The following is a 21,858-nucleotide window of genomic DNA, read 5'->3' as shown; positions in this document are numbered from 1 at the left end:
GGCACGGAAATTAAGATTTGTTTCTTTGAAAAGCTTTTCACTTTTTTGTTCAAGGTCCGCGATTAAAATCCTCAGAAAAAGTGTGTGTTTTTTGTCCTATAAAGTAATATGTGAAAGATTTACTGGGTCAGAATTGAAGTTTTTTGCGACTTTATTGAGACACATTCATCTTCCAGAATCATAAAGATAGAACTTTGACGTGTTTTATTTTCACTCTAAACAGGCCCCTAGATCCAGTTACAGAGCAACTTTTTTCATATTTATGTACAGATTCCGTTCCCTGGGTAGATATCACACACAAAAAGATTGAACAATTAGTCTCGGAGATGAAAAGATCCCATTGACGGTGCTTGTGTTCCATTGACGGTGCTTGTGTTCCATTGACGGTGCTTGTGTTCCAAAAACGATTCTGAGAAAACAGCGTCAAAAGTTTTCAAAATGGTGTCAAATGTTAATAAATCTTTTTAAAAAGATCGCTTTATTGCAAGAAAGAGGCTGCCGACGGCAAAAGTACTTCTCACAATGATTCTCTGGTGATCAAAGTACCTAAAAATACTGAGAACCTAAATCACGTTTTAGGGCCAAAATTTCGTGCCATCTCTGACAATAAATAATAATAACGAAATAATATGCAATGATTGAAACCCTTGAAAAGCAAATAGCAGTGCCACGTACGTGCAAATGTCAGTATACCATCAACGAATAGCAACAACCTGTTTGGTAAGGGTCCGTATTTTCCAAAACGAGTGGAGAATGAGCCTTTTGAAGGGAAATAATCAATTCTCCAACTCGACTCCATTTATTTTCAAAGTTGTCTCCCTGCCTTTAAGTAAGCGATTCTGATGATGTACGGAAATAACTCTGTTAGCGTTTCTATTGGCTGTGGATAGGTAGCGTCCCTTTGAGGCAAAACGCACGTGGCCAATGATCCGTATAAATAACAGTGAGCTCTGATGTGCATATTTCTAAAAAAAACCAGCCTGATACAGTGGAACCCCCTTTTTAAGACCCCCCCCCCCAATTAAGACTTCCTCCCTGTAAGACCTTGTTTTTTCACGTTTTCTGTTCACCCCTATATGAGTTGAGACTCCCTTTTACAGAGCCGAATTTTTTTTAGATTTATGGTCGTAAACTGTGAGTTCCACTGTTGCATCATACGGAGAGGACACTGCATGCCATGCACAGGGGAACTTCCTATTTCTCCCCAAATCAGTGGTGTGTGTTTGCCTCACTGTGTTTCAAAGGGGAGTCACTCTTCCACAGCCAATAAAAACCCTGACAATTATTTCTAGACATTGTTGGTATTCACGCTTTGCCCTTTGTTATGGATGTGTTGCACCAGTTACACAAACTGTAAGCTTTATCTGGTCTGAAATGAGACTCTGGGTGTGAGGTGCTTGCTACATTATCTGAATTGAGATTTTGTTACGCTTGCTTTTTTTGTTTGTTTGTTTATTTGTTGCTTAACGTCCAGCCGACTACGCAGAGCCATATCAGGACGAGGAAGGGGGGGATGAAGGGGGCCACTTGTCAAGCGATTCCTGTTTACAAATGCACTAACCCATTACTTGTGTCCCAGCAGGCTTTAGTAAAACTAAATTAATACCTACTGGAAGATTACCAGTTTCCAGTATGTTAAAATAGGCTTAACCTATCTACTGCTGGACTTACATCAGAACACTAACAGATTAAACTATACATGAATCGCGAGACAAGCGGCAAGAGAAGAGATTTTTGGAAAAAATACAGGTGAATGAGCAAGAAGGCAGAAAAAAGAAAAGAATTCATAAAGAAAAAGAGAGCATGACAGGAAAGAGGAACCAAAAATCTACCTAACAGCAAACTAGAAAGCTCCTGCGGTTCCAAAAACAGGAGGGGCCTTTAATTTCATAACCGCAGTGCCCCACTGCGGGATACGCTTGCTTTGTAAAAGAATCTTAACAAGCATACCTTTGTTCAAATCAATGAATCTTCAATTCTTCGTGAACACACACAAACACACACAATGCTACATAGCTATCTTCAAAACACACACACACACATATCTCTCTGCAGAATTGTTTTGTTTCCCTTCCATGAAATCTTTAATGTGCATCATCCATTAATCAGTTTGACAAAAGTGTTAGTTCATTTTTCCAACAAGAATCAGACTGTACATCAATAATCATACAGTACACGTGGATGTCATTTTCATTTTGATCTTGAAAAATAAAGTGCCATCAACTTATTTCCATGTGTAATACAAATGCGATGGGCTGAAGAAAGTCCTTCTCCAAAAGATAGAAATAAAGATTTAAACATAAAAATAAACTATTCCCATAAATAAGAGAAAACTGATCTACCCATGAAGTCAAGCAGGGTTTATAGCAGCACAATTCAGCGGACAGACCACCAATGTTGGAAGGGCCTGCGCCTCAGTTGAAAGTTAAAATGCATAGGAGATTTTTCAATGACACAGTCTGCTTGTGGACAGCTTGGCATCCACACAATGCACGACCTGTTTCTCCCCCTCACCATCCACACACAACCACACCATTCTTTCTGCTCTCAACATTTCTTCTTATTTGCTTTGCTTCACTTTTTTAAGGCTGCCATATTCGTAGCGTTCATTAATTAATTCATATTGTTTACATGTGCCAATAATGTTATAAAACTGTACCTAAGGGGATATAACGATTGGCAGTAGCTTTCGAACACAGAAAAAATTATTTCAGTATTGCAAAGTGGTGTTGATAATGATAGTGTCGAATGTAAACATAACAGTCTCAAACGTCATCTTTAGTTTACGAAACGTCACAAAGTGACGTCAACGGTCTAAATATAGCCCAAGTCCTGAAGAACTGTTGCTAAACAATGCAATAAATAATTAATTATTTCTCGTAATTGGTAAGGACTTCAAACCTAAAACTTTGCAGGAAGCTTAATTTATACATCCCCGCAATGATGGGAAAAGCCCTGGAAGTAATTAAACTAATTAAATAGGACTATGTCAGCCTTTAATTAATGAGCAGAGATCTATTTTACCTTATAGAATATCTTCTTACACGCCAAAATTAATATATCTGCAGTCTAACAACGCCATAAAAACTCTCTCCCTTTGCAAATGTATGCACAGGAAAGTACAAAGTAAAACTTATTCTACAATAATCTTGTTTGCCACACCAATTAATGCCCAAATCAAATGACAGCAATGGATCCAGGTTTCCTTATGGCACTGCTGAGTTTTAGCCTATACTGTAAGACAGAGTACTCAGCACACACACAACATTCACTGACAAGATCCACCATTTGGCAGTTGTGGTGCCAAACTCACCCTGTATGTTTTGGACTGAGACCTTCCAACTGAATTACCTTCCCCGAATACAGCCTTGTAGATTTAAGTTCAACAGAATGTCTTAACAACCTTCCTCGCATACCAAAGACAAGTTACCAAATCCAAAGTTAATTTTCAATAGATATTGTTGACTTCCGCTACCATAACTTACTGCAGAGATATACTGGCTGCAGCCACACTTACATGCAGCAAAGTTCTCTCCAGACGCACAAGAAACATTCAACAAGTTTTGCAGCAGTCAGACAGAAATAAATAAAACCAAATCATATCGCTAGATCGTACAGCGGTCAAATCTTCAAACTTAAGGGGAAGATTTCAATTAATTTAAAAAAAGACTGCACAGTGACTGAATCTTTCGCACTATGCATGGTGAAAACACACACACTCTCTCTCTCTCTCCAAAACTCTTGAATACACCTGAATTGAAAATAAAAATATGATAAAATGGTTGGGCACTGCTCAAACCCCAAAGCAAGGTTGTTGGAAGCCGAATGGTGTCAGCGACCTGAAGAGAACTGGCCGTGGTGGTGTGTGGATGGTGCGGGTAGAAGTTGGCCGTCAAGCAAGGCCCCGGCCACTGCTGATTCTGGATGGGGGACTCATTGCCGCAGCAAGCACTCCACCCGGCCACAGCCTGATGCAGGAAACAACAGGTCAGTGTCTGCTTAGTAGTCGTCTAAATCAAAGTTGTCAAATTCATCCAGCATGGGTTCCATCATCTGGAAGTCCACCTGGTACCGCAAGATGCCTGCACACAAAGCACGTTGAACATTACAAGACATAAAGACAAAGCTATTCACTGGTTTGCTTTCTCTTCCAAAGGCTATACACAATAACCCTTTCCAGTTTTGTTTTAGGGGAAAAATTACCATTGACATACCAAAACCTATTCCCATATGCAAAACCATTATATTTTTGGGGAGTCAATATTGAACAATCACTTCCATGCACAGTCTCACTCTGAAAACCCACTAAGAAACGACAGAGCTCTTCCAACATGCAAACTGTTCCCTGCCTATGAAAGGTACATACTTCAAGCACTAACCCACTTATCTGCAGTGCTTCAAACTGTTCCCTGCCTATGAAAAGTACATACTTCAAGCACTAACCCACTTATCTGCAGTGCTTCAAACTGTTCCCTGCCTATGAAAAGTACATACTTCAAGCACTAACCCACTTATCTGCAGTGCTTCAAACTGTTCCCTGCCTATGAAAAGTACATACTTCAAGCACTAACCCACTTATCTGCAGTGCTTCAAACTGTTCCCTGCCTATGAAAAGTACATACTTCAAGCACTAACCCACTTATCTGCAGTGCTTCAAACTGTTCCCTGCCTGTGAAAAATACATACTTCAAGAACTAACCCAGCTATCTGCAGTGCTTCAAACTGTTCCCTGCCTATGAAAAGTACATACTTCAAGCACTAACCCACTTATCTGCAGTGCTTCAAACTGTTCCCTGCCTATGAAAAGTACATACTTCAAGCACTAACCCACTTATCTGCAGTGCTTCAAACTGTTCTCAACATTTCTTCTACAAAACAAACTTCATGACAGAACGTTATCCATGAAACAGAAAGTGAAGGGGCATGCTTACTGCACTGTGTAAAAAGGACCCCTTGCTTACCTCCAATGCCTCCAAAGCCTTTAACGAACTGTGCTCCTTCTTGAGATTTGTCTGTGATGATTTCCAGGGTTGCGCCTGAAACAGAGTTGATGTCATGCACTGCCGACAAGCTATAGTACAGCACACGTGTCGTTTTATGGTCACTGTCTACAGCGATGTACTAACAGCTCTTCTTGACATTAATATTATAAGAATTAACTAGAAGTAACATGCAAGATCCAACCATTGAACATCATTAATATGCATAGCTGCCAACCCCTGTGAAGCCCAGAGTAGCATAATGCTGCATTTTGGAATTTTCAGCGTAGCAATTAGTGTTTAAGAGAAGCATTGTCTTGAATTTGAATTGAACACCCGCATTATGCGAGGTTTGCCCTGGACTTTCTTTTTTTCCCTTTTTTTGTCCGTGTCACAATCAGACATCGCGGCATGTAGACCCTTTGGTATGGCGGCAAGTGGGAGACAGTGTCTCGGTAACCCACACCTCCAAGTCCATCAAAGAGAATACGCTAACCAAGACTACAACGTGAAAAGGAGAAACGACGTTCTCGATTGGATGTACGACAAAACCATCCCCTGATTGGATCAGACATTTCCATCACAAGCGCAGTTTTAACTGACTGCTGCTGATTTTCGAGTGATAAGTGGACATTTTGCATGCTCGTAATTTTTTGTTTGAGTGTACCAGTTTTGAGCTTGACGTAGCAGCGTAGCAATTACTGCAAAAATCATGGCATGCTACGCTGAAATCGTAGCAGTTGGCAGCTCTGAATATGTGCACGAGTCAACCCATTCTTTTAATCTTAATTGTCCTCCTCTTGCTGACCTGGTGAGTGTGTGCTGGTTCAGAGGTCAATAAGGAGTGGAGGTGTGTGTCAGAGCCAGAAAGAAGGAAGAGAGCTAGATACAGAGATACAAACGTAACAATCGGATATAAAGTGTAAGACATCAGTATCAAGGAGAAAAATTTAGAAAGAGAGAGAGAGAAAGAAAGAGAGAGAGAGGCAGGGAGAGGGAGAGAGATTGAAATGATACATAAAGTGAAAGACAAGAGAATATAATTATAGGGGGAAAAAACAATCGTTTACCGAAGTTTTTGTAGTTGTTGGCGAACCATTCCAACAAAGGCATCTGTTCCATCAACTCCATTTCCACTCCCGTCTGAAAAAGTCATCGTAAAACTGACATAAGATGAATCTAAAACAAACCTCAGATCATTTGTGGGCAACGTCAAAATAACACAACAAACATTGCAAGCAAAACGGTCTTGTTTTATAATTAAAACACAACAAGAAGGGCAAAGCCCATACGACTCACATGCTTTACACATTTTTCCTACCAAAATACATGTGACCTTGACCCAAGGTCAAGGTCATCCAAGGTCATGCAACACAAAGCTGTTAATTCAAGACATAGGAAGTACAATGGTGCTTATTGGCTCTTTCTACCATGAGATATGGTCACTTTTAGTGGTTCACTACCTTATTTTGGTCACATTTCATAAGGGTCAAAGTGACCTTGACCTTGATCATATGTGACCAAATGTGTCTCATGATGAAAGCATAACATGTCCCCCACATAATTTTTAAGTTTGAAACAGTTATCTTCCATAGTTCAGGGTCAAGGTCACTTCAAAATATGTATACAATCCAACTTTGAAGAGCTCCTGTGACCTTGACCTTGAAGCAAGGTAAACCAAACTGGTATCAAAAGATGGGGCTTACTTTGCCCTATATATCATATATAGGTGAGGTATTGAATCTCAAAAACTTCAGAGAAAATGGGAAAAATGTGAAAAATAGCTGTTTTTTAGGCAACATTTATGGCCCTTGCGACCTTGACCTTGAAGCAAGGTCAAGATGCTATGTATGTTTTTTGGGGCCTTGTCATCATACACCATCTTGCCAAATTTGGTACTGATAGACTGAATAGTGTCCAAGAAATATCCAACGTTAAAGTTTTCCGGACGTCCGGACGTCCGGACAGACGTCCGGACGGACGGACGGACGACTCGGGTGAGTACATAGACTCACTTTTGCTTCGCATGTGAGTCAAAAACTGCTGAGGAGAAGGCAATCTCATAAACCATAGTATGAATACACCACAGCATATTACAAAGAAATTCTAAACCACAGACGTTTGCATTCAGGATGTCAGTTCCTCACAAATTTGTGCCGCAGATTCTGGCATGCAAGTGATTTAAAATAAAACAGACTTACCTCTTTGTCTGTAAAATGTGTTTTGTCTTTTTCCTGCTCTGGCCTCAAGAACAAGATGCGCTCCTCTGCAAACACAAGCAGGGTTAGGCATTATACACACATCAAATCACAATCTGGCAAAGAAAAAGGGTTTCTTTTATAGTACAGTGGTCGCCGCTTAATAAAGCCACTTCTGGACCGACGAAAAATGGCTTTAATAAGCGGCGGATTTATTAACCGGCGGTCCAGGAATACGTCATTTTCGAAAAAAAAACAAAAATCTTCTCTTTTGTTTACGTCACTCAGTCACTTTCTTTCGTCATTTACACTTGTTTGAATCTAAACAAAACTTCACGAAGGATGTGGAACTTTTGTTTTAATTATGTACATGTACGTGTACTTTGATCACTTCGGTACATCAATAATATCACTGTTACCGTCACGAATCATTACTCGGCAGAGAAGAACGATTTAATGAGTGTTTGTTTGTTGGTCGTCTTCCACATCAGAACAAGATAATGCGAGTTTTAGTCACAAACTACGTGATTTCTCTGAGAAAACTGGCTTTAATAAGCGGCGGGTTGGTTTTATTAACCGGCTTTTTCTAATACATAAGATATAGTGATAAATCCGGACCGTCTGAAATCGGCTTTTATAAGCGGCTGGCTCTATTAACCGCGGTTTTATTAAGCGGCGACCACTGTACCGTATTTGACGGACTACAAGCCGCGACTTTTTTTTTTTTTTAAATCGCATTGCGGCCTATAAAAAGATGCGGCTAAAACGTTACCTAAACTTGAATAGCATTCACCTAATGGAAGTCGCAGCGGATTTTCATTTCGCTCGATTAGCGATTACCGGTACTTTATTAGCTCTCTACTCAAGACTCGGCGCTTTTCTCTTTCTTTCGCGAATCTTCGTTTGTCAACAAGTCGTCGTGACAAGATAGCGTACAGAGAAACACCGGATGTATCAGGATCTCACGCGCGCGAGATTTCGTTTTTTTTGTGTCTCGCGATAGTTGGAGGAGCGAGAGCCGCCATGTTGTGTTTTCGTCTGCTCAAAATGTGCGCTAAAGTCGTAAATCATCCCACTGGGACAGGCTGATCTTTCTTAACCCAGTGTGGGATTTTCAGTGGGGCGACCACCCCCAACCCAGCGCGTCCCCGGGTGGCGGATAGGGGAACGGTCTTCAGATATGGAGATCAGCCGCTTGCGGCCGCGGACCAAACTGGCTCCGGGTGGGATCCCGGAAAATCCTCCCCCCTGTGCTCTCAGGGTAGGACGTACGGGCCATGAGCTAAGGGTGAGGTAACCCCGACAGAAAACCCCGAATGCTGAAGACGGAGGACCCGGGCCGCACGGCGCATTCTAACAAACCACGGGTACACGCACTTACGCAAATGATGACACAATCAACCAGCACAGATGGAAATGGCGCTCGCCCATTGAGGACCCCCCAGGGTGGAGCAGCGTCGGGTCCCATGCCTCAAAGGGACCCAGCCCCAACTACTGGAGGTCCCTCCCGTCCGTCTTGTCACGCCAGGGGACGCGGGAGGAAAGTGACTGGCACCACCACAACCAGGAAGAAACCCAGTCAGCAGCGACCTTTTCAGGTCATGCACTGGAACGCAGAAAGTATCCTGAACAAGAAGACAGAGTTGGAGCATATCCTGCATGAGAAGAACATCAACATCTGCTGTATTCAGGAGACGCACCTGACACCCCAAAAGTCCTTCAAAGTGAGAGGCTACCAATGCCTTAGGTCCGACAGAACAGACCGAAGCAAAGGAGGAATCCTGACCCTCATCAGGAACAACATCAATGCCTGTTTGATAGAAACGCACATGGAGGACTCCGAATATCAGGTGATTCGAATCCAGACGAAGACATCAGAATTCCATCTTGTCAACTTCTACTGCCCCAATGATAGACACCTCGCCCTTGACACGATCCCTGCAAAGGCCTCCAACTTCATCGTGGTGGGTGACTTCAACAGTCATTCACAGAGTTGGGGATATGACCACCTGGATCGGAGAGGAGAAGAGGTGGAGAACTGGCAGGACGACAAAGGTCTCATCCTTTTGAACAGTCCCTTTGACTGCCCTACATTCTACTCCAGAAGATGGCACACTACATCAACTCCTGACCTAGCTTTCTGCACGGAAGACATGCACCAGCTAACCAGCAGAGAGGTCGGAGAACAGCTAGGTGGAAGTGACCATCGGCCAGTCTTTTTGACCCTGGGCATGGAGTCCTGCACTGAAGCTTCCTTCCCACGGTGGAACTACAAAAGAGCGAACTGGTTCCTCTTTAGACACCGCACCAGCGAACTCACCAAAGACATCAGAGTCGAGGGTCGAGACATCAACATGGTGGCGAAGGACTTCAACATGAGCATCCTCAGAGCAGCGCGTGAGTCCATTCCCAGGGGTGCCAGGAGAGACTATAAGCCCTACTGGAGCAATGAATTGCAGGAACTGGATGATGATCTGGCAGACGCCAGAAGGGAAGCAGAAGTCAACCCGTCACAAAACAACAACATCCGCCTCCAGGAAGCCAAAGCCAAATTTCTCAAAAAGAAGCTACAGGCAAGACGGAGAAGCTGGCAAGAGAAAACAAGCTCTCTGAACCTTGAGAAGGATGGCAGAAAGCTCTGGAGGCTCACCAAGCAGTTGAATGATGAGAACACCAGCAGAGGAAAGATCACATTAGAAGAGAACGGGAAGGTGCTAACTGGAAAGCATGCTGCCAACCAATTTGCTGAAAGCTATGCAGCTGAGAGCAACCTCCATGTTAGCCCCGAGAAACAGAGAGAAGCAAGAAGAGAGAAAAGAGAGAGACCTGCCAGACAGTCAACAGTGGACGCCATGAGTCAACCACTCACACTCCACGAGCTGCACTCAGCTCTGAAAAAGTCAAAGGCGAAGAAGTCCCCTGGCCCAGACGGCATCACCAACGAGATGCTAACCCACCTTGGTAGTGCAGCAGAGAACAAGCTACTCGAGGTCTTCAACAGCAGCTGGCAAGAAGGATCGCTACCACAACTCTGGCGAGAAGCGATCATGATCCCCATCTTAAAAAAAGGGAAGGATCCAAAGAAGGCCACCAGCTATCGCCCAATCAGCCTCACCAGCTGTGTTGTGAAGACCCTGGAGAGAATTGTGAACGAGCGCCTCAGGTGGTACCTGGAATCCAGGAACCTCCTCGCCCCTGAGCAAGCTGGATTCCGACAGTTCCGCAGCACTGAAGATCAGGTCACTTACCTGGCGCAAGAAGTTGAAGATGCCTTTCAGGAACAGAAGCTGGTCTTCGTCACCTGGATAGATCTTCAGAAGGCCTTTGACAAGGTCTGGAAAGATGGACTCCTTGTAAAACTGCTGAGGAAAGGCGTGTCCAGCAACATGTACCAGTGGATTCGCTCTTACCTCTATAACCGCAGGGCAAGAGTTAACGTCGACCAGACCAAAAGCAAGAAGTTCCTCCTTCGTCATGGCGTCCCTCAGGGCGGAGTCCTCTCCCCCACACTCTTCCTTCTCTTCATCGACGATCTGGTGTCTGAGATGCCCAAGGGGATCAAAGCTGCTCTCTACGCAGACGACCTTGTGATCTGGTGCAAGGAGGAGCACGCAAGTACTGCCACCTACAGAATGCAGCAAGCGGCAGATAGGCTGAACGCATGGGCAGAAGATTGGTGCGTCTCCATCAACAAGGAGAAATCCTCCACCACCCTATTCACACTGTCGCCAAAGCAGAAAGCCGGAACCATTAGGCTTGGTGGAACTCCTCTGAGAGAGGATGAAGAAGCAACGTACCTTGGTGTCACCTTTGACAGGCGGCAGACCTGGAAACCACACATTGCACAGGCAGAGACGAAGGCCCGGCGCAAGCTAGCCATACTCAGGAAGCTGGCAGGTACCACCTGGGGAGCGAACGAGAAGATACTGAAGACAGTATACCAGGGAACAATCAGACCCCACCTCGAGTACGGCTCCACAGCGTGGTCAACCTCAGCCAAGACAAACCTGCAGACCCTTGACCGTGTGCAAAACCAGGCCCTCCGACTCATCACTGGTGCAATGAAATCCACGCCCATCAAGGAAATGGAGAAGCTTACCACCATCCAACCCCTCTGTCAGAGAAGAGAAGCCAAGACTATGGTACAGGCCGAGAAGCTCAAGTGCCTACCCGACCACCCCATGAAGCACAGACTGAGCAACCTCACCAAGAACCGGCTTAAACGGAGCAGTTTTGTACACGAGAGCAAGAGACTTTCTCGACAGTACAGGGAAGTCCTTCCACAGAACACTCTACCTCTGACTCAAGAAGAAGAGGAAACCCCCACGGCAACAGAGAAACCAGGCATCCAGATCTGCACAAGTGTTCCACATGTTACCTCAGGAGAAGATCAGAATGACACAGCTCGACAGGCACTCACCTTAGCCCTGATCGACGAACAGTACCCAAAAGAGGCGTGGATCCATGTATACACCGATGGATCAGCAACTAACGCCGTGCTCAATGGAGGTGCAGGCATTCTCATCCAGTTCCCTGGGGGACATACAGCTACATCCAGCGTTGCCACTGGCAAACACTGCACAAACTATAAAGCAGAAGCAGAAGCTCTCATGCAGGCCGCCTCCTTCGTTCAGGACTCCGCAGACCCTTGCTACCAAGTTGTCTTCCTCTCAGACGCCCTTTCAGTCCTTCAGGCCCTAGAGAACGACAAACTCCCACAGCTGGCCAAAGCATTACAGATGGTCAGACAAACCAGAAGAGTTGTCCTCCAGTGGATACCAGCACACTGTGGGATACCAGGAAATGAAAGGGCAGATGAGCTGGCAAAAGAAGGAGCCGTGGAAGACCAACCTGAAAACAGTGTCAGCTTTAGTGAGCAGAAGACAATCATCAAGGCATTGATGAGGCCAAGGACAAACAGAGATGACTACCACACAATGTCCAGAGAGCAGCAAGTCAACCTCATCAGGCTGCGTACTGGCCACAACAGGCTCAATGCTCACATGAACCGAAAGTTCAAGCTGGCGCCATCACCAACCTGTGCCTGCGGTCAAGAGGACCAAACAGCGGAACACATCTTACAGCGATGTCCCTTACTAGATGAGGAACGAAAAGAAGTGTGGCCGTCACCAACTCCCTTGCAGACCAAACTATACGGCAGTCGACAGGAGTTGGAGAAAACGACAACATTTATCACCAGTGCTGGACTGATTGTGTAACCTCTGCGAACGCCAAGAAGAAGAAGAAGTAAATCATCCCAAAAAAGCTTATTCCGGGCGAGACTACATGTGTGTGTTGGTTACAAATTGTGTGTGTGATATTTTTCTTCAAATTTGTTCACTTTTCTTCTTTGTTTCACTTGTTTATTCTCGGAGCCGATTTCGCCAAATACCGTACTTTCGTTTGCCTGGTTGTTTTGATTGATTAACACGATCTGATTATATTTTTTTCGACGGCGGCTAATATAGTGACGCGGCCTATACGTGGCTCGTCCCAATTTTTTGTTAAAAAGTCGGGGGTGCGGCTTATAAAACGGTGTGTCTTGTAATCCGTCAAATACGGTAAGTAAAATGGTTTGTGTGTGTTTGAGTGGATGTTAGACAAAGTCACAAAGACTCAACTGAGACAAAACACAAACAACAAATGACATTCAAGTCAACTGCACCAGCAACTGCACCAGCAACTGCACCAGCAACTGCAGTTGCCCTCTCCCTCACTTTTAAGACCCTGCTTGTGTAGTTAGCGCACAGTTTGAGAGGTCGGGAGGGGTTAGGGTTAGTAGTCTATACCCTACACAAATATTTCCTATAGGGTTAGGGTTAGTAGTCTATACCCTACACAAATATTTCCTATATCAACACATCAACAGCTACCCTAGTCTTAGCAGATCATAACACACATCTGCAAACAGCTACAATGACCAACAACTAATATAATCCAGATGCTTTTCAAAAATAAACGAACAATTTCACCGAAAGCTTACCATCTGTGGAGTGGTTTTTGAGATTGTATCGCTGAACGTCAATGTTCTCCCAGACGATAAGGATGTCAACGGCGCCCATTTCTAGTGCCCTGAGGGTGTCGTCCACACCGAAGCAGTATTTCCCTGTGTCTTGACTGATCTCGTCAAAGTAGCGCCCTGTGCACACAAGAAGGAAAGATGTATGACAAAAAACCAAGACGTAACAAGAACAGCAGACAAAAACCTGTATGACCGACTGCTCAACAGTTGTCAACATCACAGCATTTTACTCGACAACCTACAACTTCAAAGAATACACAAACATGTACTTAATAATTAGAACTTTGGGCTGAAGACAAAGTGATCCAGACAATCATAGGCTATAAGCACTATAAACCTGCATTATTGTTATTATTATTATTGTGATCATTTTTATGCGCCTAATCTAGATATAGCCCTAGGCGCTTACATATTAATTTCTGCATTGATGTGGAACAGTGAACATTTTATTTTGTCCCAAACTTTTCCAAATGACATTACAGGCCAGTCACTAGCAGGGTGTGTGTGTGTCAAACACGTGTACAAGAACCACGTGTCGATTATTCGTCCCTGAAAAAACAAGGGCACTCACTCGTTCACAACCCATACAAACTATGGTGTATTACTGCAAAGCTCAATGGCTCTACGAAGGTTACTGGAGCGTTTGTCACGTAGCCTACCCCTGTGTTGGGGAAGAACCAACAAAGCTTTGACCACCCTTAAAATGTGCCGACAGAATGAGCTGACCCATGGACCCCTTCTTCAATCTGAAAGCTGCAGTGAGCAGACCCATGGACCCCTTCTTCAATCTGAAAGCTGCAGTGAGCTGACCCATGGACCCCTTCTTCAATCTGAAAGCTGCAGTGAGCAGACCTACCAACCCATGTCAAGCCTCAAGTGTAGCAATTTACATTTTGGGGGAATTTTCAGCGTAGCAAATGGTGTTTAAGAGTAGCATTTTCTAATAGTTATTTCCACATCCACATCTTGCACATGAATAGACATTTTTAGTGAAGGTTCGTGAGAATGCAGGAACACTAAATGCCCATAAGAGAGTATCTGATGTGCCACTGTTCAGTGTAGACGATGATATTTACCCACTTTGAGACGGGTACACGGAGTGTGAAGCAGAAATGAGTATCAGGACTCACGAAAAAGAGGGAACTGTTCCATGCTTGTGGTTATTCATTTAAGCGTAGCAATGTTTATTTTTGCGTAGCAATTGCTCTTAAAATGTAGCATGCTCTGCTGAAAGCCTAGCAGTTGGCAGCTCTGAGTAAGGTACCTTGCAGGCTTGTCATGCATGGATAATCTGACCATAGCTGAGAATGAACGAGAAGATCCGTACAAAACTTACAGGTAAACACAGAGAAACAAGAAACTAAGTTCATCAATAAATGTGAATAAACAAAACAAAAAGAGCAGAAAAATTAAGCATGTCCGACTTGGCACATACCTATAAGTTTCTTCTCCTGAATAAACTTGACGTTTGCCAAGGCATCTGAGGCTAGTTCGATTGCTTGGTTGAAACCGTTCTCCCCACCATATGATACATCAACGATCTTGATGATTCTCGATTGCAGCCGCTGCACACAATAAAACAAATCTTGGTCATGAATAAAACTAAACATACACCAGTGTGTCACCCTCAAGAAGATGAAAACAATCTTGGTCATGAATAAAACTAAACATACACCAGTGTGTCACCCTCAAGAAGATGAAAACAATCTTGGTCATGAATAAAACTAAACACACACCAGTGTGTCACCCTCAAGAAGATGAAAACAATCTTGGTCATGAATAAAACTAAACATACACCAGTGTGTCACCCTCAAGAAGATGAAAACAATCTTGGTCATGAATAAAACTAAACATACACCAGTGTGTCACCCTCAAGAAGATGAAAACAATCTTGGTCATGTATAAAACTAAGTGCACACAGCGATGGGTATCACCAATTGAAACACGAGCAAATGAAAGAATAACACTTCTCTGCAAATGAATACAGGGAAACATACCTATTTTAAGATCTTCACTGAATGAGGTACTGGAAGAGTAGTCTGAAGATATATTAAAGGTGGTCGTCTACATTTTTGCTTTTTTTCAATAATCTTATGGTTAGATTTCGCTAAAAAGTTATGTCAGATGATGAATGAATCATGGGGAAAAAAGTTATAGAAAAAAAAATATATGTAAAAATTTTTTATTTTTGGGTAGCGTGACTCACGCTTCCAATGTTTTGTTTTCTGTTTGCTGAGAACATGTGCTTTGCCTAAAAATACTGACGAATCAAATTCATGTCACTATGCTTATAGCCACGCCCAAACAAGTGCAGCAACAGTTTGACACTCGAGCGCTTTCCACGCTTTTTTTTAAACACACGAAATGCACGGGATTTGAGAGGAGTTTTGCGCTTGGCATTTTCCAAATAAGGATATCCTACTATGAGTACTACGCTGGAATACTACAATGAATTTTCAAATGGCTACACTGGCTTCGTCTTTCCTGATCGAAAGGGGGTGTATTGTTGATATTTGTAGATAATAGACTATGCATTTTAATGGTCAAATGGCGATTTCGATATAAAAATGTAGACAAGGACCTTTAACAATGATAGTGGTTCTTCTTAAAACTCCTTCTGTACACACAGAAAACGCAGTACATAGGCAGCAGGTAAAATTACTGAACACTCAGTACTGAACCCATACAAAGATGACACCATTTTTCTCATCTCAGACTGCTAGCATAACACCCCCTTTAGGGATACCAGTTCATCCCCCAAGAGGGAGCTGTGTCGTGGGGGCAGAACGGGCGTTACACCTGCAATCTGAGCCTTGTCTCGATAGTGTACCGACTACTGAGTGTTTGGTTGTCATCCCTGCTACCTCAACACTGGGTTGTGTACTGACTACTGAGTGTTTGGTTGTCATCCCTGCTACCTCAACACTGGGTTGTGTACTGACTACTGAGTGTTTGGTTGTCATCCCTGCTACCTCAACACTGGGTTATGTACGGACTACTGAGTGTTTGGTTGTCATCCCTGCTACCTCAACACTGGGTTATGTACGGACTACTGAGTGTTTGGTTGTCATCCCTGCTACCTAAACACTGGGTTGTGTACTGACTACTGAGTGTTTGGTTGTCATCCCTGCTACCTCAACACTGGGTTATGTACTGAGTACTGAGTGTTTGGTTGTCATCCCTGCTACCTCAACACTGGGTTGTGTACTGACTACTGAGTGTTTGGTTGTCATCCCTGCTACCTCAACACTGGGTTGTGTACTGACTACTGAGTGTTTGGTTGTCATCCCTGCTACCTCAACACTGGGTTGTGTACTGACTACTGAGTGTTTGGTTGTCATCCCTGCTACCTCAACACTGGGTTGTGTACTGACTACTGAGTGTTTGGTTGTCATCCCTGCTACCTCAACACTGGGTTGTGTACTGACTACTGAGTGTTTGGTTGTCATCCCTGCTACCTCAACACTGGGTTGTGTACTGACTACTGAGTGTTTGGTTGTCATCCCTGCTACCTCAACACTGGGTTGTGTACTGACTACTGAGTGTTTGGTTGTCATCCCTGCTACCTCAACACTGGGTTATGTACTGAGTACTGAGTGTTTGGTTGTCATCCCTGCTACCTAAACACTGGGTTATGTACTGACTACTGAGTGTTTGGTTGTCATCCCTGCTACCTCAACACTATCACTGAGAGTCATTGCTTACAGGGTCAAACATGTCTGACTGGCTGAGCTCCGTCTTGAAGTCAGCAGAACCGGCCAGAACGAGACCGGAGATGTTGGGTTTGTCGTTGGAGATGAAGAGTGTGACGGCGACCTCTGCCACTTTGCGTACATAGTTGTGTCGCTTCTCCATGCGCAGACGGGCAAAACGTAGCGCAGACTGACCTCCTCTCCCTGACACAAACAAAATGAGACAAATGTAATAATGCACGTAATCAATCACTGTCAGTTGTTACATATATACAGGGATGAGCAAATCTCAAATTTTTTAACTCGCTAACTGGGCGAGTAACTTCAAGAAAGTTACTCGCCCGCCAAAAATGTCGCTGGCCCGGTACATACCACAGTGGCTGCATCTGCCGTGTTAATATGGCTTTGAAACTCGATATCACACCCAAAAATGTTGCATTCGACCAGAATGTTCACTGGCCAGCCGGGCGAGGTGCCCGGAGGTTTCTACTAGTACTAGCCCGGCAAATTTTTACTCGGCCCTGGCAATCGGGCGGATATATATTAGAATTGCATTCATGCAGAGAAAGGACTCAAGGGTTGGATAAAGGAATCCTCTCAAGGGTAAAAATAATGTCTTTTTTTTTCCAGTCAAGGTAACCCCACTTCCCTATTTCAGAATTAACTAATATTTTGAGGACCAAGCAGTACAAAGAGTCGTGGCTGCTAGCTTTCCACTGCAAGGAAGCAACCCACATTTCCGAGTGATGAGGTAATAGTAGAGTAATGAAAAAAAATTAACAAAAAAGAAAAATGACCCCAGGTTCAAACAAAACAAGAATACTTTTCACTACACCATATATCGCAAAACTTATGGTGGAGACCCTACTTGATTGATCATAAAGTTGAACAAACACTTCATTCATATTTAATCCATCCTTGTGCATTTCAGGTATTCAATGGTTCGTATCATTCAATGTCCGTGATCATACCGTGCTTCTTGGGTAGATCGACTGTGAACTTGTGTAAAACTTCTCGCGTGTTCCCTGACAAGGTTCCGAACAAGGCCCCGTTTCCATCCATCACTATAAAGCCAAACTTGTTGTCATCTGCTAACAACGCTGTGAGTGCCTGCAATGAATACCGCAAAATGTCAAATAATAACATGGGTAATTGCTTCAGCATTAAAATATGCTAGCCATAACACAATGCACTCACCATAATAATGCTAATTCCCTGGATTTGACCAGAGCTTCCCACATTTCAATCGAAAATGTCCATGTACATTGTATTTTAGCGTTGTCATCCTTGCTCTCCGTTTAATTCCCCCTGCTACTAAATATTAACATACCAACAGAACTCAAACAGTCTAAGATAAAGTTAAATATTGTCTTAAGTGGATGTTTCTGAAATGATAGTGTAATGGGGGTAGTCCTGAATCTATACAACACATGTTGCATTTTTTTTACTGCCAACATTTTTGCTGAAGAAAGCAACAAAAAGTTTATAAAAAAACAACATCCTGGCTCCTACACACATAAAAACCAACCCACCCACATAGTTCAATATTTCTGAGGTATTCTGCCAAAACATAACCCACCAACAAGCAATAAATATATACCCGAACAGAATTATCCTGTCAGCTATGCAATTTCCAAGGATCTATTCTAATGAAGCCAGGCTTGATCTTATCTGCCCAAGCCATGCCATCTTTCAGCATAAGAACAGAAGAGAAATTGTGCAGATGACTGATGCCTTTTTACAAGATCTGCATATGAATTATCTAGCGGGTGACCTGGGAGAGGGGGGCACTGGGTGAACACACTGCAAGACTGCTGCTACCTCTGTGTGAAATTTGTTGTCACAAAGGTAGAGGGATGTGTTGATTGGTCTGAAGGGTTCAAAGTCAATGTTGACCTTCTTCTCCTTGCCCTCTTCTGTAATGATGGTGCCACAGTATATCACAAGGCCATTTGGTGGGACTGCAACAACAGCAAGGCAGCAGTGTCAGTAACTAGAATACAGACTGCAACAACAGCAAGGCAGCAGTGTCAGTAACTAGAATACAGACTGCAACAACAGCAAGGCAGCAGTGTCAGTAACTAGAATACAGACTGCAACAACATCAAGGCAGCAGTGTAAGTCACTATAATACAGACTGCAACAACAGCAGTGTAAGTTACTATAATACAGACTGCAACAACAGCACAGCATTTGTGCAAGTTACTTTAATACAGGCAAAACCATGTTTGGCAAAATGAATGTATTACAATCTGCGTTTGGATTAAAGCACGAGTGTGATTTTTGATTAAGATCAAAGCAAGAATTCACATGTTCTCACTTTTTCTTGTAAGTGAAAGAATGTATTGTGGCCTTCCCTCTTCATTGGACAGGTGCTGATACAGTGATAGACCGAAATCTGACCATCAAGGAAGCTTGAGGCCCATTATATTCAAGAGTTTTCTTCTTCTTCTTCAGCGTTCCAGACTTTTCTGGTTACGTGTGAGCTCGTTTGCCCATTTGGGTTCCCCACACTATACTCTGAGAGCATAGTCACCTCACTCCGCTTTCGTTGAGGAGGCATGCTGGGTATTTTCGTGTTTCCATAACCCACCGAACTCCGACATGGATTACAAGATCTTTTCTGTGCGCACTTGGTCTTGTGCTTGCGTGTACACACGAAGGGGGTTAAGTCACTAGCAGGTCTGCACATAAGTTGACCTGGGAGATCGGAAAAATCTCCACTCTTAACCCACCAGGCGGCAGCGACCGGGATTCGAACTCACGACCTCCCGATTAGGAGGCCAACGTCTTACCAATACCACCACGCCCGTCATTCAAAATTCAAATTCAAAAGACCTTGTCTCCCTCCTCAAAGGACGGGAATTCATTTTATCAAACAGCCAGGATTCCTGATCTCTGACGAGTGATTTCCAACTAGTGTGGAAAGGAGACTGATGACATCAGTGACATCAGACCTGTGCACACTCAAAACGCTCATCAGTAGTAAACAAACCAAATTTCAGTAGTTTTTAAAAATGTTTCAGTTGTAAGCTGTAACGACAGTTCAAAGGTCTCCTTTGCTGACTTTTACGATCTCCAGGTTGTCTTGAGAATAACTGGACTTCCAGCACTGTTGTGCCGTTTTCTTCTTCTTTGGTGACAGAGCTGGTGTCTCCTCTTCACTATCTGAATCTCGCACTCTTTTTTTCTTTTCCATGTTTCACTTCAATCACAAGTTGCCACGCAGACGCTGGACGAACTAAGAACAAAGACTCAATGCGGAGAACACGCGCGCTTCCGGTAAATCGGAAAACGTCTTTTCAGCGCAACGGCCAACTAATTGGTCAAAACATCTTTAAACAGAAAAAAAGTGGTTTTTTTGGCGTAAAACATCGGAATTTCGGAATTTTATTTAAAAATCCGTAGCACCGTATTCTGCATATAAAAATCGGAGAAATTACGGAGAAACCGTAGATGTGCACAAGTCTGTGACATTGATGTTGTATGGACACTGAATTCATGGACACCTGTATCTAGCAACAGCAAAAACGAAATCTATGTCCAACACCAAGACATTGAAGCCCCTTCAAACATTGTCTAGGTTAAGATTACTCCTGTAACCTTTGACGATTTTCCCCCTAGTAACACTCAATGCGTTTTAGTCTAACTTAATATTAGATCTAGGAGCACATATAATCTGCTAGTGCTAACATCATTTGGGTTTGCACACCTTTATTGTAAAGTTTTAACCGTTGTTGTACAGACGTGATGGCTCCCAGAACTGATAGCCTGTTGACTCGACTTTTGATGTTGGAAGCTGTGCCAAATTCATCAGCCAACATTTTGTTGACTCTGGCAATCTGGTCCTTTGGTGGAATGATGAGAGAGATCATACTGGTGCCATTGCTGCAATGCAAGAGAAACAAAAAATACAATGAATTAGAAAAAAACATTGACAAATCAACTCAAATTTATTTTGATACTTTCACAACTAAGTAGTAAGTTACACCGTAATTTACTTCACTACAAATCAAACAGAAGTAGAACAAAACTACGTCGCTTGTAACGGATATGATCTGTCTGATGATCATAAGTATCACCATGGTCAGAAAATAATCAGTGAATTCATCCCTGAACAAAACTTGATTCTGCAGTTGTGAAATACTGACAGCAGAAAACAAAACTTAACTCTTAATTAAATATCCTTCTGTAGTTCAGCAAACTTGTTCAGCTGTTGTGGGTGAATGCAAGGTGAATAATCAACAGGCACTTCATTGCTTACAAGTTATACAACTGACGAATATTACATTAATCACAATGTCAGTCTGTCGAAGCTCGAACAATTAACAACAAAATGAAGAAGTAAGACACATATTGGCATTTCAGACAAAAACGTCGTCGTTTGTGTACATCATAAACAAAACACGTCACATGATGCTGGTCAGTTAGCCCAGGCTTGCCAAATTTCTTTGTCGATCTGACCGACTTCAGAGTGTGAACTTCCTGATCAGCTTACCCTCTAGCTGCTTCAAGACTCTTGATCAACTTCTTTATCTTCCATATTTCCACATTTCTGTCCGCACTCGATTCACCATCTATTCCGTTTGTCGCCATTCTGACAGGTTGTCACAGTCACTTTCTCGCGACGGAGTTTTCCTCCCGATGTCCGTATGGTACAGAACGAAGATCAGTGGAATCTAAAACTCTTAAATCGTGAATTCAGACGTTTCTGTCTATGTAAAGATGTACACTGTGCTTATGGGAATCCTTTGATCTTCTCCTCTTCCGATTCCTGTACTAACTTATAGACGAACTCCAAAGCTTTCTATCCCTTGTGCAATAGTCCAAACCGATCGCATGTCGCCATGTATAGCACCATGTGAAAGACGTGACGTCACAACTCTGCGCATGCCTGAGGGTACTTGTAAAACTTCTTTTTATTGGTCAAAAGTGTGTGCATTCCAAGGGTGTTCCAAGCCAAGACG

At 43.3% G+C, this 21,858-nt stretch overlaps 1 protein-coding gene across 1 annotated transcript; it reads right to left on the bottom strand.

The window, feature by feature from the left end:
- Nucleotides 1-2,057: 2,057 nt before the first annotated feature.
- Nucleotides 2,058-21,763, bottom strand: LOC138982701 (eukaryotic peptide chain release factor subunit 1). Its single transcript, XM_070356029.1, has 11 exons — nucleotides 21,390-21,763; nucleotides 20,604-20,779; nucleotides 18,713-18,852; nucleotides 17,863-18,001; nucleotides 16,905-17,095; nucleotides 14,635-14,764; nucleotides 13,161-13,316; nucleotides 7,181-7,245; nucleotides 6,050-6,122; nucleotides 4,962-5,036; nucleotides 2,058-4,082 (listed from the first exon to the last, which is right to left on the bottom strand). The coding sequence occupies exons 1-11, from the start codon at nucleotides 21,485-21,487 to the stop codon at nucleotides 4,000-4,002; spliced, it is 1,326 nt and encodes a 441-aa protein (XP_070212130.1). The 5' UTR covers nucleotides 21,488-21,763; the 3' UTR covers nucleotides 2,058-3,999.
- Nucleotides 21,764-21,858: the final 95 nt, after the last annotated feature.

This window comes from Littorina saxatilis, linkage group LG12 (assembly GCF_037325665.1).
Source record: "Littorina saxatilis isolate snail1 linkage group LG12, US_GU_Lsax_2.0, whole genome shotgun sequence".
NCBI lineage: Eukaryota > Metazoa > Mollusca > Gastropoda > Littorinimorpha > Littorinidae > Littorina > Littorina saxatilis.
The sequence above is the reverse complement of the archived record's forward strand: the minus strand, read 5'-3'. Positions and strand labels throughout refer to the sequence as shown.